At 41.9% G+C, this 26,394-nt stretch overlaps 1 protein-coding gene across 4 annotated transcripts in view; it reads left to right on the forward strand.

Moving 5' to 3' along the window:
- Positions 1–1,727: 1,727 nt before the first annotated feature.
- The window catches only part of DOK5 (docking protein 5), a 38,222-nt gene continuing 13,555 nt past the window's right edge, over positions 1,728–26,394 (forward strand). For all 4 annotated transcript variants that reach the window (XM_069871491.1, XM_069871493.1, XM_069871492.1 and 1 more), the window contains exons 1-2: positions 1,728–1,880; positions 19,893–20,000. In XM_069871491.1, coding sequence (XP_069727592.1) covers positions 1,815–1,880; positions 19,893–20,000 — 174 coding nt within the window. In that variant the 5' untranslated portion in view covers positions 1,728–1,814. The remainder of the gene's footprint in view (positions 1,881–19,892; positions 20,001–26,394) is intronic.

Raw genomic sequence — 26,394 nt, forward strand, 5'->3', positions numbered from 1 at the left:
GGTACTATGGAAGTGGTATTAACAGTATTCTTGGATCTGTATAATATATTTAACAAAAATACATTACTTGGAATTTTTGCAGTGTGTTACCTGTGCTTTGTGTTATGCCACTTCTGTGTTGTTTTACGGGCATATTATCCTAGGAAACAGACTCAGAATAATCTAATTTCTGGAGTATTTTGGTGCATGGGTGTGGAAGTTGTTTCTAGCTGAAGCAGTTCTATTTCATGCATTCTGTAGAAGAGCTCAGTAAAAAGGAGAGAGAAGTGCAAAATAATAAAGTAGACTCTGAGGCAAAGACTGCAAACTTGTCTCCTTCATCCTATGTGAATTAGCCCTTCAGCTAGAGAGTCTTACACTCTATCTCTGTAATTCACTCCATCAATTAATATTTCCTAAAGCCTTGCAAAGCGTAATCACCTCTTCAAGCAGGAACTGAAAGCCCCACGCTGTCACCACAGCAGAGCAACCACCATCATTTTGGCTGCTCCTAAAATGAAAGCAGTACATATTTAAAACAGAAAGGGGACAGGTTTATCATAGGTGAGTTTTGTAGTCATAGAACAAGTAAATAAACATAGGCATCGCTTCCACATCACCCTGCACTTGGCAGAGCAGTGAGGGAGGGGTTTAAGGGACGAGTGGACGAGGTGCTGAGGGACATGGTTTAGTGATTGATGGGAATGGTTGGACTCGATGATCCGGTGGGTCTCTTCCAACCTGGTGATTCTGTGGTTCTGTGCCATCCCTTTTATGCTCCTGGGTGATTCTCTGCTCTGCCCTTCTCCTTGCTGCCCCATCTGCAATTTCCACGGCACGATAATTCCCAAAGTCAAAGTCATCTATCTGGCTGACCTCCTCAGACTGCCTCTATTTGCAATGCTATTAAAAGATGTTACGAGGAGATGAACAGTCTCTCTTTCCAGGACACAGTATTTATAGCGTTCCACTTCGAGGTAACCCCTATGGAGCAAGCGGGAGCCGCTGGACCCCCCTCTCCTGGGCTCCATGTGTGCTTGGCAATATTTACGTGTTCTTGGAAAAGGAGAACTCGGGGGGACGCAGAAGGCAACCCCGGGGCCCAGTGCCAGGCAAGGTCATCCCCGCAACCGCGCATCGCCTGGAAAATGCCGCATGTGCCCGTGTGACATTTCCACGACACGGGGCGCCCGCAGGGCACAGCTCGGGTTACCCACCGAGAGCCTGGAGCTGCGCCACTTGGCAGGCTCGCAGGCACCTGAAAGCCTTGCTGGGAAACCCACTTTCCTGGGGAAAACCTCAGCCGAGCACCTCACCGCCTTGGCACGACTGGGCAGGTTTGATTATTCCCAGCAGAGCCGCCCGCAGCGGGTGGAAGCCGCTCGGTGCCACGCGGGGAGGCATAAAACCTTTGTGCAGCCTTTAGCGCAGCTTCCCTGCCAGCTGCAGGGCACCGGGGGGACCTCTGAGCGTCCTGCTCCTCCGAACCGACTTTTGGGAGCGGGGACCCCCTCCTCCGAACTGCCTTGGGTCAGCGGGGGCCGCTGCCCGGGGATGCGGGAGAGGGATGCTGAGTGCGGGCATCCCGGGCAGGGATGCTGCGGGGTGGGAAGGGATGCAGGAGCGGGCCGGGGCGGGGCTGAGCGGTGCGGGGCGGGCCCGATCGGGGCGGTGCGGGGCTGAGAGGGGCTGAGCGGTGCGGGGCGGGTCCGAGTGGGGCGGTGCGGGGCTAAGCGGGGCGGTGCGGAGCGGGGCGCGGCTGCGGAGGTTGGTGCTGCCGCTGCCATGCGGGCTGGCTGAGCTGTGCCGGCCGCCTCCAGCTGTCCCGGGGAAGGATGGCCTCCAATTTCAACGACATCGTCAAGCAGGGATACGTGCGCATCCGGAGCAGGAGGCTGGGGGTGAGCTCTGGTCCCTTTCCTGGGGCACCTGCCCTCGGGTTTCCTTTTATTCCCCCCCCCTTTGTCCTCTTTTTGCAAACTGAGGCATGGAACAAAATGAATGTGGGGAGGAGGAGTGGCATAAAGGCACCTGAAGACGCGTGTTTATATATACATATGTTATATTTATGTGTATGTGGATATATACGTGCATGGCTTTCTCCTGGGGATGCTGCTGGGAAGGGCTGCGCTGCCTCCTCCTCTGCTCTGCCCTTCATGCTGAGCTCCCCGGGCAGCCAAGTTCGGGCTGGAGCTGCCTCTGACCGTGGGCGAGGAAGAGGGTGGCTGGGAGGAAGGTGCCTGAGGGTCTGGGGTGCAGGGGTGAGGGCTGAGCAGCTGCTGCACCCCTGGGGTTCTGGGACGGGGCTGCTGCAAATCGGGGCGTTGAGGTCTGGGGTGGGTTGGGTGAAGACAAGTTGCACAAAACTAAAACCCCCAAAGGCCCCTTTAGCTCCTTATTTAGTTTAAAACTTATTTTAAAGATGTTTTTTTCCTAGTTTCTGTTGTATGGACTAGATATGGAATAGTTGTGTGTCGGTTCCCTACGGCACCTGGTGTGGCTGATGCTCTCTGGCAGCATCTTGCGTCTCTTCCTACAGTTCCTGGGCTGCTGCTGCCTGGTCCCCTGGGCAGCTGCTCCTGTAATGGGACTTGTGTGTTCCACACCTCCTATCAAAAGGAGGACACGGGCTGGAGGGAGTCTTAGTCTATATAAAATGCTTTAATTGATATATCTGCCTCTCGGGACAGGAAAGTAACTCATTTATTGTATTTACTAAGAACTAATGGCTTGGCAATTCTGAATTGTTCATAGCATGAATCCTGCATTGAGTTTTATTATAGGGGGTGCACGGTCATCTGAAAGCTTTTGTTGGCTCATTACAGTTCTAGCTTCATTCTCTTGCTGTATCCATGTTCAATGGCTTCTCTGCAGTTTTGGTAACTTGCCTCTCCCTGACTTTTTGGAAATCAGAAAGCATTCTAAAGTATTCCAGCAGGCTGTTTTCCTTGTACTTGGACTTGCAGGCATAGCTCATTCTTTGAGAACTGTCTGATTCTTTAACAGATGGAGATAACGAGATTGTGAGAGAACCTGTAGTAAATTTGACTGAATTAGTGTATTGTAACTATCCTTCCAGTACTGAATATATATTAGTATCCAGTTTGCTCTAGCTTAAATGAAGAGTAAGATTAAACTTCATCTCATTTTCCCATACCATAAGAGTGAAACCTAATGGGCATGTGAATAAGGTGTATCTGTCTCTGAAATAGGTTTAAATTCTGTTACTGTTTCTGACTTTCCTTTATAAGGCTTTCCAAAACACTCTGAGGGTGGTGCTGATGAGGAAGTGTTCCATGCCCTCTTAGTAGAAGTGCATTTGAGAGTTGAATGCAAAAACAAAGGAAAAAATGGAGAACGACATTGGATCCACGTTAAATGTTTTCTTTGAAAAGATTCTTTATTTGATCTCATCCTTTCTCATTCCAAAGGCCTGTATCGTTATCAGTGGCTGGGAAATGTGAAAGGGGTGGTGGAAAGCGTTCTTGTGAGGAGGTCCAAGCAAAGTCCCAGACAGTTCCCATGGCTATTGATTTGTTAAAATGCAGAGCCCTGACTTTGTTGCCCTAAGCTGCCCTTGGCTCTGGTGTGCTGTCCCGATGGCTCTCTGGTGATGTGGAGAACATGAGGAGGACGGTAGCAGCTGCTGTGATCTGGCTGTCCCTGATTCAGGTCTGTTGATGGAGGCCTGAGCTTTGAGGGAGAGGTGACCTGTTCAAATCTCCCTGCTCTGTTTATTTGGAAATATGTATTTTCATCAGTGGTGATGCTTTTCTTTCTTTGCACTTTCCAATTTACAGTCTTGGCTCGCTACTTAAGGATGGATGGTTGAAACAGGGCTGCAGATTTCTTCCTGTAACTTGCATTTTCTCTAAGCTGCTTAAAAGCACAGTGTTCTGATTTACAGCACCAAAGTAAAACCAGGTAATTACGATGAACCCAAGTTCTTTAAATGCAGGACAAGCTTGTGTTGCTTGCAGCCGCAGTGCAACTGGCAGTGCCCACTTCTGAGCAGACAGCTCCAGCTAAAACATGTCCTTTCTTCTTCTGTTCCTCCCTGCTGCAGGTGTGTGTGTGCATGGCTGCTACTGAAGCTGGCTGAGCACCTGGGGCTCCCACCTGCCCATAGGAAGGGCTTGAATTAAGTTTTACTTGGTGGCTAACGGGAGCTTGGCTTCTTCAGAGGGGGAGGAGTGGTGTAAACAGCTTGTTTTCTGGTGGCTGCATTGGGAAGGGCTACTGGACACCCAGCAGCTGGAGCTGGAAAGGGGAAAAAATGCTTTAGACCTCAAAATACTGACTTTGAAAGTACTTTCCCATGAAAACATTAGGAAGGACAAGCCTACTCCAGCCTCGTGTAGGACTCCTGTTTAATTGAGAAGGATTTCAGTACTCTGTGTGTGGTGAGATGTAAGTGGGAGTTATTAAAATACTTTCCTATATTGTGGTGGCACAGCTGTAATCAGTGCATTGTCTTTTCAGACTGAATTCAGCTCCTGGGTTTTTCTCTGTAATACTATGGTAATTCCATCACCAAGGGAACCAGGAGCAGGGCTTGTATCTACAAATTATCTCAAGAAATGAGTTTTCTGAATAAGAGGGGTGCAGGTGCTACATTCAGAAAGAAAGGGGTGCAGATAAGCAGCTTGCTCAAAACCAAACCTCTTTTGAAAGGAAAATGGCAATTCTGGTAGGCTCTGCTTTGTAACTTCAAGATTGACTTTAAGCTAATTAGTTTTGTACCTGGACTGTTTTTGTGCACTTTAAATATGTAAATTTAATTTAATATTATTTAATAGAATAGTTTCCATAGCAACATTTGTATCACATGCCTCTTCTGCAGAGGAAATATATTCAGGAGAAAGCACACTCTTCCCGATATTTTTTCTCCCTATAAGGATGGAAAGAAATTCCCTCAGCCAATGGTGCCCCTCTGTTATATCATTAGCAGTGACACAGAGGAGGTTATGTGCTAGGAAACTGCTGACAGCGTGAAAGCACAACTGGCCAGAGTTTCTTAAAACAACGAAAAAGATCAGCTTTGGTCTGCAAGCAGAGCTTCTGTCAGTGGCCACCGGTGACCACTGGACCTGTGTTTTTGGAAAGAAGATGCTCTGTTGTGTCAAATGTGTTTGCTTGCAATCACCTTTCATCTCATCAAGTGCTTTATACCTATACGTGAAACAGGAGGAATTTTTTGGACTCTGTACCAAAAAAGACTTCTTTTGTGCTTATGATTATTTTAAAATAATGGCTTGTTCTGGGATACAGATGAGACCTTTCTCAGGGGGAATATATTGTGGAGATTTTTCCTCTCCTTAGTGCAAAGCCTAGTTATTGTGTGTTGGTTTTAAGATTAGCATATGAAGACACTTGGACCTTCATTGTACATTGGATTGGCTTAACTGCATGTTCAAGTAACGATTAAAAATCAAGTCAGGAAATAGAGGGCCCTTGGTGAGCCTGAAGAGCTTTAAAAGGGAAGAGGTGCTTGATGTTCTTCAAGGTGCAGCCAATCCACCTCTCCTTCTGGGGTGGGAGGCTCCCAGCCGCACGTCTTGGTTGCAGTCTAATGCTTTTATCGAGCTCCCTGTTGTTTAGGCTTAGCTAACCCTTCCCGCATCCGCACCTGAACTTGGGTTTGCTGGAAGCTGTGTTGCAATTTGAGTGAGGATTAGAGCAGCTTCTGTGCTCCATGAGGATCTCCTCTGCTGCCATTGTTGAGGTGCAAGTAGAAGAAGGCATCGGAGCCTCAAAGTGAAGGCAGATGATATTCCTGAAGCCTGTTCTTCACTCTACAGGGAGCAGTACTGGGAGTGCTGATGGTGAAGCATCAGGAGGGTGCTGATTGCCCTCCTGTGCAGGGCTTTGAAGACGATGCTTTTCCCCTTGGAAGACCCCTTGGAGTTCGCAGGCATCTGGCCTGTCCTTTCTCTTGATGTATGGGACACTGCTGGAGCAAGATGCCATGGGGTTAGCGCTCAGCCCCTAGTTTCTGGTACGCCACTAACACGCTTGGAGTGTCTTGTTGCATTAATTGAAGTACTGTTAGTGTCAGAGGGAAACAATCTCTTCGATGAGCAGCAACTGCCTCGAGCTGTCTGCAGCTAAAAGCAAAGTAGGGCTGAAACAGAAGTGCCTTAAAGAACTAGCTGAGATGTGCTGGTGGTGAGCAGAGATGTCTCTATTGAGGAGTTATTCACAGCTATGTAAAGCCTTGCAGAGTCTGGTTTGTCTCTGCGCAATACTTAATTATGTAGAAAACACTGGCTTCCAAAGCATTCTCTGGATTGCTTGTAGACTGGGTGTGTTCTTCCCAACGGAGGGTTTGACTGTGGTGGCTTACGCGTTGCTGCTTTCCAGGAAGGGTAGCAAACCTTTCTGAGCGTAACTGTCGAGGATGCAAATATGACTGCTCTCGTTCTCCCAAGCTTTGTCTGCTGTGAACACGTCTGGCTTGTGTGCAGGTATTTCCATTGTATCCCCATTTCTCAGATGGAATAACTTTTAAAGTCATTAATAAAACAGGTATATTAAAATGGGAACTTCATTCTGTGTACTGTGATGCTTGACCTGCTGTGGTACAGGGCGGATCAAAGCCCTGCAGAGGCAAAGTGAGGAGGCTGTGTTGCTGAACAACCTTCCAGGAAAAATCCAACAGTAAGGATAGATGGCATCTTTTAAATTTTTAAGGCTTAAAAATAGACATGGAGCCATCTACAGTAATCGGTGCTCACATGCTCTTCCCTCTGTCACAAATTTCCTAATGCTGGAGCAATCTTTATCTTGCTAATAAAACTCAATGTCTTTATTCTGGAAGACTTCTGATATGAGATGTCTACACCATAATCCAATATAAATCCAGGTTGAAATAAGGAATGAATTATGGTAAAAATTGAACATACAATTGTCTGCATACTTACTTTTTCATTATAAAGCAAAAGAAGTGTAACGATTGTGATGCTTTCTGCTTCAGCAAACTTCTCTATAGAATTGAAACTCTTTCTGTTCCCTGTCTGTTTACAACATGCTAGTTCAGGTTGTCTGCCTCATAGTTTCATGCTGAAGATGCAAGAATTCGAGCTGTAAAGCAACTTTAGCTCTCACAAACATAGAAGTAGCCTTCCAAAGTTTAAGTGCATGTTTTTACAAAAGATCCAAGAAAAGGCTAAAGGTTGTATGTTTCCAAAAGCAGACTAGGAAATACTGGAGAAATTTGCATATGAAAATTAAGGTGACCTGTATTCTGGAAGAGGATGAAGTTTTTTCCTTTCTAAAATGCAGGGCTATTAAAATTAGAACAGTGTAGAACAGCACATGCTGCTGAATTAATATACATGGATTACTGCTTCTGCATGGCAGAAGTGCTTAAAACAAACAGTCCTGGCAATTTGCTTTTTGTTAGAAAAGCCTTACAAACTGTTTACCTTTCTAGAACATATACTATTGTTAAGTAGGTGCAGTGAATGTTTACAGCCCTGAAAAACAATGTGAAAACTGAAAAATAAATGCATGGAACTCTCAAAACTGGACTTTATTGACAGGCATTCCCATTTATTTTATGATTGCCTTGATTTTATGAAGGTATTTCCTGCATGTGGAGGTCTGAGAGTTTGCTCCGCAAGTCTGTATTACTATCAAGTTATTATAGGCTATTAAAAACACTAATTTGGGAAGATCCATTGACTTTAATGGAGCTTTGCTAACAGCTAAGTGTCTGTTCCTAAAAATGCAGGTCTTTGCAGAGACGTCTGTATCTGCTCGTCAGAGAATAAATCTCACAGAGAGGAAAAAGAGGGATGAAGTGGATTTTTTTTTTTATTTTTTTATTTTTTTTTTTACCTGGCAATCTGTTTCTTGTGCCTCTGTCTGGCAGTGGAAATGCTGCTGACAGATTTTTGCAGAATCCTGTCTCATGAGGTATCTTCCAGCGTGCGCTTATGAGGTGAGGCACAGAACTGTACTTGCAGTCGTATCTGTTTAACAACACTTCTAATTAAATCTGCAGGCTGCACAGCCTGCTCTTGGGCTTGTGTGTAACCCCATCTGCTGGAGGCACCTCCTTGTTATGCAAGGAATGATCAGCCTCATCTGTCTATTAGAGTGGGTCCTCCATGGAAATTTGGGCTGGATCCAAGAAAAATATCTGAGCACCCAACACGAAGCTTAGCGGGGCTGGAGCCCAAAAGTGCAATTCTGATACTACTTGCGTTTGTCTGTGGGAGTTCCTGAGGACATGGAGATCAGCCAGCGTCCTCCAGGGTCTCGGTCGTGGTCCTGGAAACGTGGCTGCCAAGTAGGACCTGACCCTGAGCTGCAGGGAGGGAGAAAAATCAGGAGTGTACTCCTGAAAGCAACTGCATTTATACCGTTGATCTCGCTGGTGCAAGGATTGCATTGACATAAAGTAGAATAAGTTTGTATTAGTGCCTTTGTTCTGAACACTGTTTTACACTGATCTGAACCAGCTTAACCAAATTCAGTAAAGTCTTGATCACAATCAATTGGAAATTAGTAGGCAACAGTAACTATGTCTCTTCTGAAAGATGTGACTGCTGGAACTACACCAGTAGACTCATTTCCTCTTTAGTATTAACCTTGTTAAAGACAGAAATGAGATGTATGTGTGCCAGTTTTTTTTCGCTCGATGGTTCTCATTAGCCCAAAACCTCTTAATTGCATCAATGTGAAGAAACGTGATCTAAGTGGTGTCCTCCAGAAGTAGGGCTCTCCTGGCCAACCCATTCTACGCGTTTCTAATAGTTTAGTCCGCAGTTTTTGGCAGAGGAGGGAGCTGACTTATTTACAGCATTGTAACTAGTTCCTTGGAAATGCTTGCTTAAGTGGAGTAACCTCTGCAGTACTCAAATAGTTCTGGATTGATTTGAAAACTCAATCAAAATATCATTGTTAGGTTTCTGCATTGTGTACTTTTTCCTTTGATGAATGCCTTCCAAGCAATATTAAATTAAAAAAAAATATTTTAAGATTAAATAGAAAAGTCCCCTGAAATACGGTGGATGTTAATCTCTTCTGTATTTTAGTATTGTATGAGAACTTACATGTTGGACAGTGGCCATATGCTAGAATTAAGTGGGAAAATACAAAAAGCTTGTGCTGTAGACTTCCTCAGGAAGTAGAAAATTAATGCTTAGTGCATACACTTGTTTTAAGACTGTATGGGAAAACTTCTTATTCATGCTTAGAAGTTTGGGAAAACTTTTGTATGCATTTTTGGACTTGTCCACTTCAGCTTTTTTAAAGAAAACTTCCGCTGAAATTTGTGATTGTCAAAAGCTGAAAAGAGATGAAACTTTCAGTGTTTTCTGTTCTTGATTTTAATTGAACTGACTTCTGTAGAAACTTCATTGAGAAGATCGGTGTTGAACATTTAAAATGACATGTACTTTTACAAGTTTTGTATAGCACTGTCTGTTTCTGTGAAACCCTGTGGGAGGAGAGGTAAAATGGGGGAGAGACAATCTGCAGGACTAGAACCATATGGTTAAGGAGATTGGTGCTTGAATAAGCGTGCCAGAAAGTTAATATGGGGGTTTTAGAGTATGAGCTGTGAAAACTGGAAACAAGAATGATGTAAGGCCTGGAGGTAGCCGGGGGGGAGAGGAGAAGGAAAAGTTGTCTGCCTACATCTACATTTGAAGCAGCTTTATTAATAAAACTCTTATGTTCACCTATACAGCTCCTTTCCATATGGAAGCGTTGAGACAGAAAAACTGAACAGATTTCTTATGTACCAACTTCAACCTGCAAGATATTAAGCACATTGGATATTCATATTTTTAGAAAACTGTTAAATAAGGTGTTGGAACATGTTCACAGATATTAAGATTTTTTACTTCCTGGAACTTGTCTGTGGCAGCAAGGATGGGATCCAGGACTTTGCTTAGAAAGTCTGAGCTTTTGTCCTTGAGCTGGTAAGGGGAGTAAATGGTGTTCAAGACCTAATGCAGTTCCACCTGGCTGCTGGCATTTGGTCTGTCAGTCTCCTTTAGATTCCTCTGGCACGAAGTTTATGTGATTTCAATCCAGGTCAGTAGGTGTCTTGATTGGGTTCCCTCTGGAATTGAGGCAAAGATCCTGGAAGCAAAGTTGAATTGGAGATAAGTGAGCAGTGCTTGTCATTCAGCAGCTGCTTACGTTGTGTGATACATGCGTTAGAGGAGCAGGGTGAGTTCAAAGGAGGTTTTGCAAGTCTCATGGTCGAATTGTGTTTTATTTTTTCTCTTAAAGTATCTTAATTTTTGCCTTGTGAAAACAGGATGGAGGAGCAAGGGACTGATATCTTTCCCATGACCCCCCACTTTTCATCATATTGCTTTTCCTGTCTGAGTTTCATTTTGGGGCATCTGAGTTTGTTTTGAATATCACTCATAGCCCAAGCTATGAGTCTAAACTGAGCTGGGAAAAAGTCTGGAAGTTGTTTGTCTTAAAAATCAGCAAACACGATCTTCAGGATTGTGAGGAGAGAAACAAAAAAGCCTAATTTGAGTCAACCCTTCCACCTCCAAGGCTCTCCCCTGAAAAGCTTAAAAACTATTCTAGATTTCCTTTAAGAGGTAGAAGACAGGAGATGATGCAGATCATGATTTGGAGTATGAAATTTCTGTTTTGACGCTGGCCCATTTTAGGAGCAGGAACAACATTTCTTGTGTTTTCCAGCATATGATTTCTGCTGAATTACCTTCCACATTCTCGTTTGGAAGATGGGCTTAGTTTGTTAAATAAAACAGTGAGATTCCAAATTTCCCTTTTTTATGAACTGAGATAACTAGTAAACAAGTGGTTCTTAGCCATTTGCTATCTTGTTCTAAAGATGGAGTTTTCATTTTGACAAGATAAAAGCAGACATGACAAGAACACCCTTTTTCTTCTGCTTTTATCTCAAACACTTTCCTCATCTTCCTTCAGTTGTGGGTCCCAGTTGTGCATTTTCACTATTTGCTCTTCCTTTGTTAGACAGAGGCTGATATGGTTTCTGGAGATGACAGCAGTAGCTGCTACGCATACGAAAGGGTTTGCCAAGGATGAGTGTAAAGGCAGTGAAAGAAAAAAAGAAAACTCCATTATGAACAGATGAAATTTAGTCTTTCATGATTTTGATGCCTTTTCATCATCAGTTCATTACACTGTGTGGAGGTAATTCTCATGTTGGAATGTATGGGCATTGCCCTGAAGCTAGATCAGTGATAAATTAACATTTTGCAGTATTTGTGAAATTACTTGAAAGAAACTAACAGATGTAAGGTTTGCACCTGAGACTGACATCTTAATTTGATGTTTGTGTAGTTTTAGGTGTACCATGGAAGTTGATGGACTGTTCCCATTATCTTCTTGTCTGAGTTCATCAAGTACTGTCAGAAATACCAGTGAAAGTTGAAGCTGTTGGAATGAGTAGTGGCGTTGTTTTTCCCCTTTACTGAAAATAGATGTAACTTGTTTCAATTCAAAATACCAGTGTGGTAAAACCAGTGGTATTTCTCTCTAGTAATGCTAATGTAGGAGATTAAGTTGTCCCTTAACTTACCAAGTGATGTTTATCTTGGGAGTGGCTGTTCTCTGTTAAATGAAGTAGTGCAAATTAAGACAGTGTTCTGCTAGGCTTTCGTAGACAATTTTTATGCAGCAGTCGTACTTTCTTGAGGATGGAGTCTACCTGAAAGTGAATGAACTCTTTAACTCATTCTTTAATTAGGACTATGCAGCTGGGAGGTGAGAAGTGAACAGAAGTTGAGTTTGTCCATTTGAACTAATGCCTGAGCAAGTGCAAGAGGACTGGAAGAGCGAGCGGAATGCTGAAGTCTGCCAGGAAAATACTGGCTCTGGAAGCCTGGCTTTAGTCTGTGTTTCTTTAAGTCAGTATTAGTACATTTCCACCAAAACAAAATAAAGAACCACTCCAATAAACAAACAAACACCTTCCTCCAGCCTCAGTTGCACCTTCACTAGAAAATTATCTGAATTTTGTTTTCAAAATATTAGACAAACTGGCAACAGTCTTCATCTGGTTGGTAGCTTTAAAAATTCTGATAGAGATAGATGCTACTATGATTTAATGAGCTGTAATTCTGTCAGTTTTATCAAAGCACTGGGTTTTGGTAGAGTCCAGCTCGCAGTGACTCACTTAGCAATATTTGCTCTTACATGTCGATTCACTTTGGTTGTAAAACTGATCTAAGTTCCAGAGAGTCTGGTAGAATGATCCGTGGTTTACTGCACAGTTTTGATGTCGAGATTGAAAGAAAAATGTGGAAGGAATAAGATAAGTTTACCTTGTGTTGGGACAGTACAATAGACTAACCTTGAGACTTATGTATCTGAAGGGAGTATATAGGGATGGGAAGCAATGTATTTGTTAGAGGAAACTTGTGGTGTTTCTGGAGCTTGCAGTGAAATTAATTGGTGAATGGCAAAGAATGACAGCAGGCTAGAAATGGGCAGTTATACCCATCTGTTAGTTCTGGGCTTGTATTTAGTTTCCTTGGTCTCCAAGCAGCACATACCAAGCATCATTAACGGAATTTAACAGGTGGGCAAGTGGCAACAGGTACAGCTGGATTGTTCAAGTCGTACACTGAAGACTGAGAAACTAAAGCTCTTCTGCCATGCCTGGCTTTGGAAGCTGGCAGCTTAGTGTTGAAGAATGTCCTCTACTGGGAGAAAGGCTTAATTCATGTGCACTTTCTGCCTTTGTCTCATTTTATGTAGTTTTAGGATTACAAGTCCAGCTCTGGAATACAACTCTTAAAAATGGTTTTATGCTCTGAGGGGCTGAAACAAAGCCTGTGGCTGGGAGTTCATGAGCAAGTCTAGTTCAAGTCCAAACATGGAACAAGTCCCATCTGTGGCTCCTGACAGCTGAGTTCAGGAGGGTGCCCCCTTAATGTGGCTTTAGCAGGTGAGCTTGTGTTCTTGTTACAGCTGTGAGTGGCTGTTACGAAGGGTTAGGCATGTGTGCTCTGCAGCCTCTTTGCACCTGATGCACTAATTAGTGAGCTCCATGAACTGTTAATGAGCTGTATCAATGCCATTTTCCCCCTGTAGCCTATGTAATTAAAGTAACCAGGTCATATACTTAGTGACAAAAGAGAATCATTCCAAACCATAATTCCTTGCAGTAATGTTAAGTTATTCAGCAGTAACCTAATTCTAACAGAGTGCGAAATTGTGTAAATTCACTGGACCACACTAATGGCCTGACCCAGCAGGACAGCACACCCAACTGCGCTCTGTAGAGCTCAGCCAGCAACAGAGTAAAAAGTCTGCATTGAAAACTTGACTATTTTTTTTTTTTCCCTTTAGTAAAGAGTCCTAGGCTGATTTTCTCCTATCCAATTTCTTCCCTAGAATGAACTGTGCCCATATATAAAGCTTAGCAGATGTTCAAGGCACCAAATCAGATACTTAGCTTCGGTCTGGCTTTATTTTAACTTTCACTAGCAAGAGAGGGTTTCTGCTGTAAATGCTTCATGGCACTTGGAGGTGCTGTCCTCTAATGGCTTAATGCAGCCCAGAATTATAACTTTTTTTTGTGCATGATTTAAAAACTGCTGAGTGTATCAACAATTCGAGGGGGTACATTGCTTCAAAACTACATAACTGACGGTTGCGGTGATTCACCGTAAATGGCTCTCATAAACTCTCAGGTGTCCATTTTTTTTTTTTTTTTAAGTAATACTCTACTGAGCTGGAATGTATCAGGAATTCCCTTCTTGTCTTTGAATGAGCCCATCCCATTTTGAAATCTGCTAGGGGTGACCTGTGCCAGCAGCATTTTTGTTGAGGATTTTCTCCCCCCTTGTCTGAATCAATGACAGGGTTATAGACTCATATATCAAGTTCTGGCCATTGCCACAGCTGGATTTTGTAACTTGATGAAAGAACTTCGAGCAATATTGTGCATTCTGAACAGGTACAGAGACAAGACTACGGCTTCATTCTCTATTAGCAGCTTTGGATGACTTCTTACTGTAAAATATTGTTTCTGAAGTTGCATACGGAATGAGAAGGAGTGAGGTTTATCTCTCCACAAATGTGTCTCTCGAGGGAAGTAGAAATCTAGATTATTTTCTTTAGTCCCCCAGAGAAGAAGATAGCTTGATGTAAACCAACTTTGATTTATGTAGTCATTATAACCTGATCACAATGAATAATGCAATATCGCTTACTCATAACACACATTAAGTGAGTATTCTGGGAAAGTGAGATTGTCTTGTTGCCAAGCGCAGCGATAGCTTTACAGACAACATATGGACAACTTTGCTGCTTGTTTTACAAAGCCAGTGAACCAGCTTACATTTCTGTGCACTGTTTTAAGTCATGCTAAGCACATTTCAGTACAAGTTAGATATGTTTACAACTATGTAATTCTTAGTAATCCATCTACTTGTAACTGTTTTATACTTGGGTTACTTTTTTCAGAGCTGAACACAGCTGCTAACATGAGGATGAAGTGGGGAAGGGACAAAGCTGGGCTGGAAAAGTAGAGGCAGGTCACAGCCTCACAGAAGAAACACATTCAAATGAAGCACTTTCATTTTGTGAAGTCATGAAAAGCCTGTGGGGTCTTCTCTAAAGCCACACAATTCAACACGACACACAGAGCATCGCTGTACTTCCTGATACCTCGTCCTTTTTACTAGAAAACTGTTTTTCACAAAGAAACAGTAACCTAATGGAGATCCACTGCTTCAGACGTGGCTAAGGAGTGAACATAATTAAACGAATGAGCTGCAATCTGCTTTTGTTGGCAGTATTTCACATTTCCAGATGCAAAGCAAAATTCTAGATCCAGTCTCCTCACAAATTTCCTTCTGGCTGGTAATTCTATTTCAGGGCTCTTTATCACCTCTTGAATCAGCAGTGGCATATTAATGCATTTTTGTTTCTTATAGACAGAAATTTTAAATAGAGCACTAGCTGGCTAATTTTCTGAGTGAACAACTCTGTATTGGACCAAATCATATACCTGGAATGCCAGTCCACTGCAGACTCCCTAGCAAAGTTCAGCAAAAACACGTGAATAATTTTCCATATACAACTGAGGTATATCAGTGGATGAGCTATCTTATCAGCCTTGGATAAAGTAGCAGCATATTTTTTACCAACAAAAAGAGTTGAGCACGTACTGTGAGAAATTTGTTGTGCTATTGTGTTGTGCCTTTACTAGATTATCTGTTTCTCGAGGTCCTCAGTGTCACTAACAGCAAGTTCCTGGCAATAAACCGCGCTTTCTGGTCATCACCCCAAGCTGCATGATACTACTCTCAGCTATTGCTTTTTAAAAAGCAAAAGTTGTGTTTATTTGACAGCAAGTTCAGTGTCCCTGTAAATGCAGTTCATTGGAATTCTTTGTTTTAGGGCAGAGAGCAGAAAAACACAACACAGGAATAACACAGGGCAGATTTCCCTGAAGGCTCTTTTCTTGTTTGCAAAGGAGAGATTTGCCAGATGATACTTCATGCTACTGTCTGACTTCTCTAGGTCCCTCTTAAATAACAAACAAATAAGGTGTGGGATTGTTTGGTCTTGAAGTAAAAGGGGCTTGCTTTGCCATAGTGTATGGGAAGCCACACATCTGAATTTTAAAAAATAACTAGTTTTAACACTTGTGCCTCAAAATATGAAAAACAGCCTTCTCCCTTCCAATTTCTAAATACTTGGCTATTTCCACATGTTTTTTTAAAATCTGTTAATCAGTTGCTGAACAGAATTACAGAAGTATTGAGGGGTAGGGCAAAACTTGCTTTGGACTGAAATGCAAATTTTAGTTTCTAAATTGAGTTTGTTTGTTTGTTTTTCTTGTGTGGAATGGTTTGTGCTTAATGTATAACGAGTGACATCTTGACGTTTTTGGGCACTCAAAAATCAAGCTCTTGGTTATCTTGCTTTTCTGATCAGCTGAGAGGTGGCGAACGCTGACAGGTCTTCCCCGCACCATTTCCAGAATGGACCAGGGGGCTGGGTCATCACGTAGGACATCAAGCCTCTGGTTTCAGTTTCCCCCTATGCATGAGAGTATTCTCGAACCACAACTGAACCATGAAACCCAGGAGGCTGAAATGAAATTTTTCCACATTACTCAGCCAGATGCTGACCAGTTCCAGCTGAGGTTGATATCTCCTCTGCGTCACAGTGTATTTCCAGCATCAGAAGGAGCATGGGGATGGCTGAGCAGTCCTGCCTAGTTCCTAAGGCATAGTACTGAGAGGCAGGAATTCAAATACTCAGATTGCATCATTCCTTTGAAGTCACTCCTGCTTTGACTTCGGTTGTGGTAATGATTTATATCAGATGATCTTTAGAGCCAAGAATAGAGCTGTTCTGACATGACCTTGGACATGCATGTTGGATCCCCTGTCTGGGTTTCAGATGATCAGATTCATAAACTGTCACATTATTTCCCTTGAATTTTATGTTATTGCTTGCTTGGTGGGCTATTTGAAGCTGAAATTTACAGGAGAGGCTATAGGAAAGAAATGCTAATTTTTGATCCTCCAGTAAAATTTTGAGTTAGGCTTTCTCAGAAGATCTCGGAGAGAGAGCTTTGTGAGTTTTAGGTGTTATGCAAATGACAGCTCTTACTGTTCTCTCTCAGCACATCAGATCCTGATTAGCTGTTTGGATTATCTAATCACTGTCAGCCCAAGTGTTTGGAGTGGAAGTAATTACAGCACTACTTTCAACTAATTCCTATTCGTGGAGTAGTAGTGAAAATGTTGATTTGGGGGATAAGGGAACTAAGTACTCATGACAGAACAGGCACCTAAGAGTATTTGGGGCTGGTTCTTGTTGGTGCTGTCAAAACAGCTGTAACGATATAAAATGTTCACCTAGTGTGTTCAACTTGAAGAAAGGCTGACAAGTCTTAGACACGTACTAGATCATGATGACATCAACGACCTAATTACTTGCTGTATACTGTACCTCATAACAGGGTCTTTGATTAGTTCTGTCTTAAGCACATCATCTCTTGTGTGCATTGATGGTGTTGAAGGGCTTTCAGTGCTCCTAGGCGGATGCTGGCAAATCGGTTATTCATAGAATTATAGAATGGTTTGGGTTGGAAGGGACCTTTAAAGGTCATCTAGTCCAACCCCCTTTTTTACTGTTTTATTGCTAGAGGTTTAGGGTATAAAGTAGTTTATGGTCAGTTAAGGTAGTGTTCATCTGTGACATGTCATGGGAGCATCGAGATGTGACTGGAATAATAGTACCGTTCTTGATGGCTCTATTATTTCATTTTTGAAGGTGCTAAGCAGACTTAAAGTGAAGGGATGTATTTTCTTTTTTGGAGCTTGCGTATGTAAGCTCAGCAGAGAGAGTTAATCACCAGATCACTAACAATAGGATTGCAAACTCTATATTCAGGCAAAAAAATTGCTAATTGTCTCTTAGCAAAGCAAACTACTTTATTCTACTTTAAACTCCTACTGCAGTAAAATTTCTCTGCCTAGAAATTCCCTAAGGGAGGGCTGACTAGCTCATACAGAAGGAGTAGGAAGTTCAGGGGAGGGACCTTCATGGCTTGACTTTCCTCCAGTTTGCTCAAGTTAACATTGTGAATGCCATTTATTCTTTATAGCTGTAGTTGCTTGGGTCATGATGATGATGTTCTGAGGCACTGGCATAACATATTCCAACCCTGGGACTCTTTTGTTAAAGAATTATTGTAATATGGGAGCAGAACTAAAGCTGCAAGACCAGTATTTACATTGTAGGCTGATCTGGCTTTTGCATCCTTGGAGGTACTTTCATGTAACAGTTTTTGTTCCCCCAAGCTGTGCCCGAATTCTGATCTAAATCCAGTAATTAGTCTTGGATTAGTCTTTGTTGAACTGCAGCAATAAATTCCAGTAGCACTGACTTACAGTCATCTACCATGCTTGACTGGAGTCGATTGTTAATAGTACTTATGCTCCTAGTGGTATTTGGAAGGGCAGTTACTGCCCTAGATCTATACCCAGCTGGAAGCAGAGCAAAACTTTCATTTGCTTGCTTGTTTTAGGATGTTAGTCTCTTGTCCTACCCCCAGTTCTTGGTGCTGCTGGGCTCACTGGTGCAGTTGCAGCTTTGAGATGCTTGTTGACCCAGACAGGTGCAAATGGTGTGAGCAGGACATCATCACATTGCAGTTGTCCTCGTGTTTGTTGTATAATGGCAAATGCATCACTAAAGGATTCTGTTCTCTGCTATTGGCTTCTGATTGCTAAGGATAAAACTATGGGTTTTTGAAAAGCAAAAGGGCTGATTAGCTAAACTTTTGACATTCTCTTTTAGGTGGGGTTTTGGAGAGTTTTTCTTGTCAGAGGTAAGGAGGTTATCTGGGCCCAGCAAACGAGGTTCTCAGAAGGCAAATATAGAAAAGTCTCTTCCAGTAGCAGTAGGTGCATATCTGAATTGCTTTTTTTTTGGTGGTAAGCTGTCATTTTGATCAGCGTCTAGTAATTTTTGAATAATTCAATTCAAAACCTTGCATTAAACAGAACAGGTTGAGTGGCCAATAAGCTGGAAAATTGGAAGAAAATCTTGATGGCTTCAGCTGGTGCCTGGCATCAGAGCAACGTGTCCATATGCTGAATGCTTCTGCAGCCAAGTGGGCCAGGAGTGTGAGTGCCCACCGAACAGGCAGAGCAATAAAGCTTGAGGGAATAATATGATTCCCTGAACATCTTTATAGAAACAGCTAAAAGCTGGTGAAAGAAGCACAGCTGGTCAACTAACAATCATTTTTGGGGACAGAAATAAAGTCATACCTACTTTTCCTGGACATAATTGTTTCGTGCTGAGTATATTGTTTAGAAACTCATCAAGGGTTCAGAGGCTGGAGTTGCCTTGCCTGCTGGTTACCTGTTGGGTGCTGGCTTAGCTGGAGGCAGTGAGATGTTTTGATGGGTCTTGTCACTGATGACTTCAGTGAATTTGTACTGCACTTGAGCTCTGCCAGAGCTGTGAACATTTTGGTAATGGCTGATCAGATTTTTTTTTTTTTTTTTGGAATCGCACTAATTTTAGTGGTGATTTTGTTTTATTTCTAGTTTACCAGGTGTTACTTTGGAATTACTGATTAAATGTAGGCTGTGAACAGTTGGCAAGGCTTATAAGTCTTTCCTCCTATACAGCAAGTATGTTATCTAAGCTGAGAGGTATGGTTTTGAATGTAAGAGGATGGTAGGAAGTGCACCACAGTTAAAGAATAGGTGGGAAGATTGCAAGAAATGGGGGCAGAAATTTGAGAGATTAAGTAGCTTAATGCTGCAGATGGAAAAGGTGGTTTTTTTCAACCACTCTGCACAGACAGTCTGCCTCAAGTGACTTGAATTTAAATTAAACCAGACCTTGAAAGCAACATACCAGTTGTCAGGATGGTCCTGGCCTCTACAGCTAAATGGTCTATTGTTCCATTACCCAGTAATTCAGTTCCTTCTCCCTTATGTATCTTCATTTATCCTTATACGTAGGATATATACTCACAATTTCATCTCTTACTTGCGTGAAAGAGGGTCTGTGCCTACCCGTCTGCTCAAGCTTTCTTCGTGTCTGCCTTGAGCATGCAAGACTGGAACCAGTTACAAATACACATGGAAAAGTGTGTCACTATTTAAAAAAAGCTGTTTCCTAGAAAGCCTGCATTTGCAAGTATAATTACAGCTCTTTCTTCCTAGCACCTTTCATGCAAGAATGTACTGTCTTCGTAAGAATTTTTCATTGTATCATAATTCAAAAGAAATAAGACATAACTATCCATTAACTTGATTTTTATTTTTTATCTAAGCTACCGAGAGCCATTAATTGTAGCTTCAGAGCAACAGCTGATTTATGAGTTTAACTTCTATGCAAATGTTAGTGATATTCAAGTCATTGGAGATGCCAAGTTTATTCTCTTGTGTTTCTAGATTTACCAAAGATGCTGGTTAGTATTCAAAAAAGCTTCAAGCAAAGGGCCAAAGAGGCTGGAGAAATTCTCAGATGAACGAGCTGCTTACTTTAGATGCTATCACAAGGTAAGACATGGTAATATGGTTATTTCTCAAAGTCGTGCAGTCAAGAATAAAGTCTGGCATTGTCATGTATTAATTGGCTTGAACATTGGAACTTTTTTACTGTTGAGGTCCTAAACCCACTTGTATGTTCCTTCATTCAGTGAAGCAGAGGCAGAGTAAGTGTTCTATTTTCTGTTCTCTTGCAAACATCTTGCTAAGCTAATGGAAAATGACTTTATTTTTAGAGATGTCCTTTCCTCTCCTCAGTCCTTTAAAATCAGAGCTGAAATACTTTGCCATGACTGCTACTCTTCATAATTACAGTAGCAATCATACACGATAATGTGAATTAAAAAGCTAGGTACTTAGAGGTTCCCATCTCACTAGGATTTTGCATTTGTGGGAGACAGTAGAAAGCTACAGATATGAAAGGCAGCATGCAAGTGTTTCTTGCAATGATGATGTGAAAAACTTTGCAAAATGCATTTATATTAAAAGAATGAAGTTTTTCCCTCTAATCACTGCTCTGGAGTTATGTGCACATTTCATATTCATCTGAGAATTTACATGTGTAATTCTCCTGGGCATGGCAATGGAAATAAGAAACCCTTTAATTTATAATCATTGTTAAAAATCTTAATATATTAGAAGATTAGGAATTATTCCTAGGAGTCTACGAGCACAGCTCTGCTTGAGCTCTTGAGCTCTGCTTGAGGCTGATCTGCACTTACTCACTTTGACATACATTTAGGAGGAGATCTTAAGGGAATACTGAATCTGAGTTCAGACTCATCTGTCTATATGCCGCATAATTTGTAATTGATTGGTCATAAAACCTGTGGCTGTGTGTAGTAAGTCATGCCCAGAAAGAGCTCATTCACATTTATATTAAATAAGTTTCAAAAGTAACGAGAAATACATTTGATGTGTGTGAGGGTTGCGCAGTGTGTTTAAGACAATTTCTAGCTTTGAGTGAAAAGTTGTATTTATATTAGTATGGCTCCATCCTCTTCCTCTGGGGGTGTGTAGGGTGTCTTGGGGTCCGAGTCTTAAGCTGAATATACCTGACGTGATCAGTTTGAACTTCTGTGGTTTTTTGGTGTCTCGGACCTGCTGAGCTAGGCTGCCAGCTCCAGTCATGCCAATCCTTTCTCCTTCCAGTCTGTATGTTTCAGGTCCCAGGTACGTAGACCCAAATTATGGGATGCAGGGCTGAGGTTTTTGCCAGAAAGCCTATTGTCCTCCTGTATAAAGTGGAGAGATCTCTCTTCTTGGTGGGAATCACTGGAGGGTGGACAGGCTGGACAACTGGGCAGCAATCGTGCTGCTGTTTGTTGGAGCTGCCCTGGGAACGCTGCCATCAGCATTTGGTCTCCACATTTATCACTCCTCTTTGACACTCTGTAATGAAGCAGCGCTAGCCAAGGGGAGCAGTTTAAATGTGATTGCCCAGGACAGGGGGTTGTCGTTTACGCAGTGCTGCTGTTTGGCAGTGGGGCTCTGCACTGTCCCCTTCTTTTCACCATGATAGTAATGAGGCTGTCTTCTAGAACAAGAGTCGTCACCTATAAAGTTGACTGGTCCTGTTTTAGTTTTAACAAACATTTACTGAAAGGAAGATAATGAACATTGAATAGTATTTTTCTGGCTCCAACGTCTTAACTTGGAAAGAGCACAGGTAGATAAAAATGAGTTTCTTCTTTAAATAAGCTTTGTAAATGTGTGAAATTCTAAGGTGGCGAATGATGCATCTTCTAACAGTATTAAGTAGGAGGTGTTGAGAAAGGAGAATATGTCACTGCTCTTACAAAAGAAATGATTATACTGATTCTTATAAAAAGCATAGCTAATGATTAATGAAAAAAACCCAACTAATTCGTTGTCACCTGTTTTTGATGCATAATGTTGACAGGATTTTGGTACTCTAGACATCATCCAGAAATCTAGGATAGTCATTGCTGCTGTCTTTACACATTTGGTCAGCAAGAGCAGCTGTTGTAATAACAGCTTGATGGTGCACAGGGGCGTTTCTGTGACTATTCTGTCACTCCTGGACAGAAGGCTGCTTCTTGCTGTCTCTGACACTAAAGTTAATCCTACAAATGGGATGCCCAGCCAGTCCTGTTAGCATGTCAGATGTCACTGTGTCAAATGCTTGTGCTAATGAATCTGTGGATGAATGAAGTTCGGTCTGATAGGTGGCACTGTAAGAGGAAAACCTCAGTTACAGATTAGCAGTGTTTCAGAAATGTGGTCGTTAACTTCCTACCTGGCTTTCAAAGTGATTGTCAAATATTGTTGAAAGCAGCATCAAATCTAGAAAACTGAGGAGCCCTTGCTCACCCCATCAATCTCAGGAGAGGTTTAATCCATCATAAAACTGTAAGAGGTAGAAAAGAAAAAGTGATGAATGGACCTAATTTTTTTAATAGCACTTGCCTGCTTCACTGAAGTGTTAAATTGTTTCTTTTTGTTGCTTTTTATTTTTCTGTGATGAATTAAAGTCCAAATGTTATTATGATTTATTAATGGAAAGAGTCTGTCCAGAGCATTTGTTCTTTTGGCATCATTGGTACCAGTCACTGAAGCTGAACTGCTGTGGACCGAGACCGTACAACGTCTTTATCCAGTCAAGGTCTCTCCTTTGTCTATTTGAAGTCTGGGTGGCAAACAGTGTTTTTGAGGTGTCTCAGTGGTGTTTTGTCATATTGAGGGGTCCAATTTGTTTGCATTTGAATGCATGTGTTTGTCATCTTCAGCCCTGCACTAGAGCCTGAATTTTGACATCCTTGCCATTCAAAGTTCAAAACAGCAAAAGTAATAAGTATTTTTTTAATAATACTGACCTTTACATACTTTCTAATCTTGATCTATTTTTTTAATCATGGAAAGGTTAAAGCGTCCTAAAATACAGGTCATCTGAGAACAGTCATCTGTAGCTTATGACGTGAACTAGAAATTTGCATACACACAGCAAATTGCTCACTTAATTCATTTGATTTCAGAAGGGAAAGAAAATAATTAGGATCCAGGCTTCAAAATCTAGGCAGAGAGTTGCCTTTCAGGTAGCAGTCTAGTTTCCACTTGGTAAATGTAAACAATCAACCACAAATTACCATGTGCTTTAACAAAATAATATCGAAGGAAGGAAGAAATTCTTTTTTCCCCAAGTGACTTTTGACTTTGCAATGTGCCAGAAGAATTCTTAATATTCCAATATAAAACCAACTAATTGCGTACTGCTGACAATATACTAATTCCTTGAGGGGATCTAAGTTTTAATCCGATTGTTTTAATCTTGCCTTGAAACAGCAGAAGTAATTTAAACAGTCTTTCTGTCTAGTTATGAAATAATCCATTTGGAAAATTGAATTGTGTAATTTGTAATTGTTTTCCAGGCTTGCTAATGCAAAACTGTATCAGTAGCAAATTAAATGCTTAAAGTATGACCACTTTGCTAGTAACTGGCTGTTTAACTTTTATTTTAATGAATACTGTTACTTACTATGAATGAAACATCTGGTTTGAAGCTTTCAAAGAATTAAAGTAACTTGTCAGGATGTTTTGGCATCTTCACTCTAATGCCACACAGCGAGGCTCATGACGAGTCTATGCGGTGGGTACGTGCCCTTCCAGTTGCAGAGGAGGACAAGTGACATAAAGCTTGTCACCAGGGGTGGTGGATCTCGTGAATGGCTCCACTGATCCTGTGAGTGGAGGATCAGCCTCTGAGAGTGATGGTAAAAACTGAATCTCCGAATTTACCAGTTGTTCCTGGCTTTAATTTCTTCGAAAAAGCCAGCATTGAACTACAGCAGGGTTATGGCTAGTGTGGGAGTCTGTATATGAAGAACTGAAAACTAGCAGCTGATTGTTTTTCCCTCTGAAGAAAGGGAGATACAGGGCAAGTGTTCTGCTTGTGCTTATCAGCAGGGGAATTTTTAGGAAGTTGAGACAGAAGCTTGAAGTCCCTAAGTAAGATTAAAACACAAGATACTTGAAAACAACTGAATGTTGCAGTTCTGTAGGCAATAAATATGCTCCCTTGTGTTGTGCTCTGAAAGACTACCCATATTTGAGAATTATGTACCAATTCAAACAATAGTCTGAATGCTAAAGATTATTTTTCTTAAACTGTGTGTTTGGCATGTTTTTGAAGGGAATGGGAGGGATGGAAGAATTTTTGTCTGGGTGTAACTGGTCAGAGTCAATCTTTGTCTGCTTGTACTGTCAGCTGGAAAATGAATGATTAATCCCTGCCCCTCGTTTAAAACTCTTTCACACAGCTCTGGAAGTATTTCAGTTTATAGTCTTATGAAATGTATTTCAGTTATATGGATTGTAATTTTAACATAAAGGAGACTTGAAAGTATAGGGGAGAGAAGAAGTATGCAAAGGGGGGTCTCTAACACCTGACAAAATATCACTCTTATGATGATTTCTGTTAGTACTGTCTTAGGTCTGATATTTGTAGTTTACACGGATTTTTAGAATTAAGTTTATAAATGTACATTACTTATTGATCTCAGACAAATAAAACATATGAATTGAAGTAACCATGAAAACACTGTTTTGCAGGAGCCTGGCAGGAGGAAAGTTATCTAAAAATGAAAAAAAAAAATAAAAAGAGAACTTCAGCCTGAAATATTTGCAGGTGTTTGGTGTCTGCTACTGACTCCTTTCCAAAAACGTGGTAGAGGGGGTGTTAGCAGCCTGCCACTTCTTCAGTGTGAATTCAGTGCGTATGTGCCAGACAATTGGACCATCTGCTGTACTCGGATGAGCAACAGGAAGGCTATTTAGGCACCTGTGATAATGATGGTATTTTGAAGCACCTTGCTGGGTGACACAGCAGATCAAATATGAACTGATCTTTAAACAACTTCTCCCTCAGGGGTGCAGGTGCCCTGCTGAGCCCTGGCAGCAGGAGTAGCTTCTTGGCTAAAGCTGGGTCTTGCCAGGAGGCATCACTACCATTCTGGAGCACCTCTGAACCTCTGCAAGGTGAAGGCGCCTTCAGCAGTTCAGTCCCAAAAAAGGAAGAAAGGGCAGCTGATATTTGACTGTATTTTTGCCAAACACAAAAATCAGGCGCCGCAAGGTTGTCCCCAGGACAGAAGGCATCCATGAGCTGAGAGACCGCGTTCAAGCGGCTCTTCTGCATGGTATCATTTCTGCCATTGACTTCAGAAAAAGTACTGGGGTGCCAGAATTTGTCCATCTGTTATTTTCCTTGTGTTTGCTAGGTATTGAAGAAAATCTTAGTTTGAAACCAGCTCGGAAGAAACTAGAGCGTGTGCATATTACTGGAGACATTTGGAGCTGGGTCAGAGGTCAGAACTGAGCTACCTGTCTGTCATACTTCAAAGGGAGCTACTTTGGTGTCAGCTTGTGCAGTTCAATGGAAGCAAATGCCATCAGGAAGTCCTCAGATGCATGTGAAGGCTTTCAGACCATGCTCTGTGAAATGGCATTAAACAAGAGCTCTCAAGTAGTCAATGCAGCACAAAATAACCCAAGAGCTGCCAAATGTTGTAGCTAGTGTTTCTCCCAGTATAAATACTTCTTTTTTTTTTTTCCCCTCAGTTCAGAGCTGAAACATGAGTGTTAAAGGATTTGATGATCAGTGAAATTAATGACACAATACTATTGATTTCAGTGTTTCTTCAAGATATCACCCAAGGCGTGAATTGTCTGCAATTTTATTTGAGCAGGGTGTGAGCCAGGGCCCTCGCAGTGTGTTTCTGGTACATGACTGCTGTGCTTTGCAGTGCAAATGTAAATGCAGTGAAAAAAAAGAAATCCTTATACAATTATTTGTCCATGTTCACCTCATGTGTTCCCCTTTTTCCTTCCTCCCTTCCCTGTCCGCCCACTCTGCAGACCCAGGGAACAGCCCATCAGTCTGAGTTGCCCTTGCACTGACACCCAGGTCAGGGGCACACTCGTGTGCTCCTTGTCTTCATTTAATGCCCTTACGTTGATTTAGAGAGTTTTTGCTTTAAGAGGTGAATTAACTGCTGCTTGGTGCCCCAGAAAAGCAGAATAGATCGCTGTGAATACTGTGAAGGCAACAGAGAGAGATAAATAAATAATATCACAGATAATTTGCATTGTCTTCTTTGTAACACAGTGTGCTTAGAGAGGCAGCACAGTAATATGAAACAAATGTAGGAGAAGGCATATTCAAATGAAAACAAGTTTTTCTGTTCAGAAGGATGAACTTTGGGATTTCAAGCATGAGTTGGTTCTTCTAAAATCTCCATTGGAATATATTACTCTGCAGCTGAGATTACAAAGAAGTACTTCACTGCAGTAACTAACTGCCTTTTGAGAGGAATTTAGGATAAGGAGAAAAAAAATTATTGCTATTCTCAGCTCCAAAGCAATGATGCCATCATATTTGAGCTTTTCT

The sequence above is a fragment of the Phaenicophaeus curvirostris genome, chromosome 18, assembly GCF_032191515.1.
Source record: "Phaenicophaeus curvirostris isolate KB17595 chromosome 18, BPBGC_Pcur_1.0, whole genome shotgun sequence".
In the NCBI taxonomy this organism is placed as follows: Eukaryota; Metazoa; Chordata; class Aves; order Cuculiformes; family Cuculidae; genus Phaenicophaeus; species Phaenicophaeus curvirostris.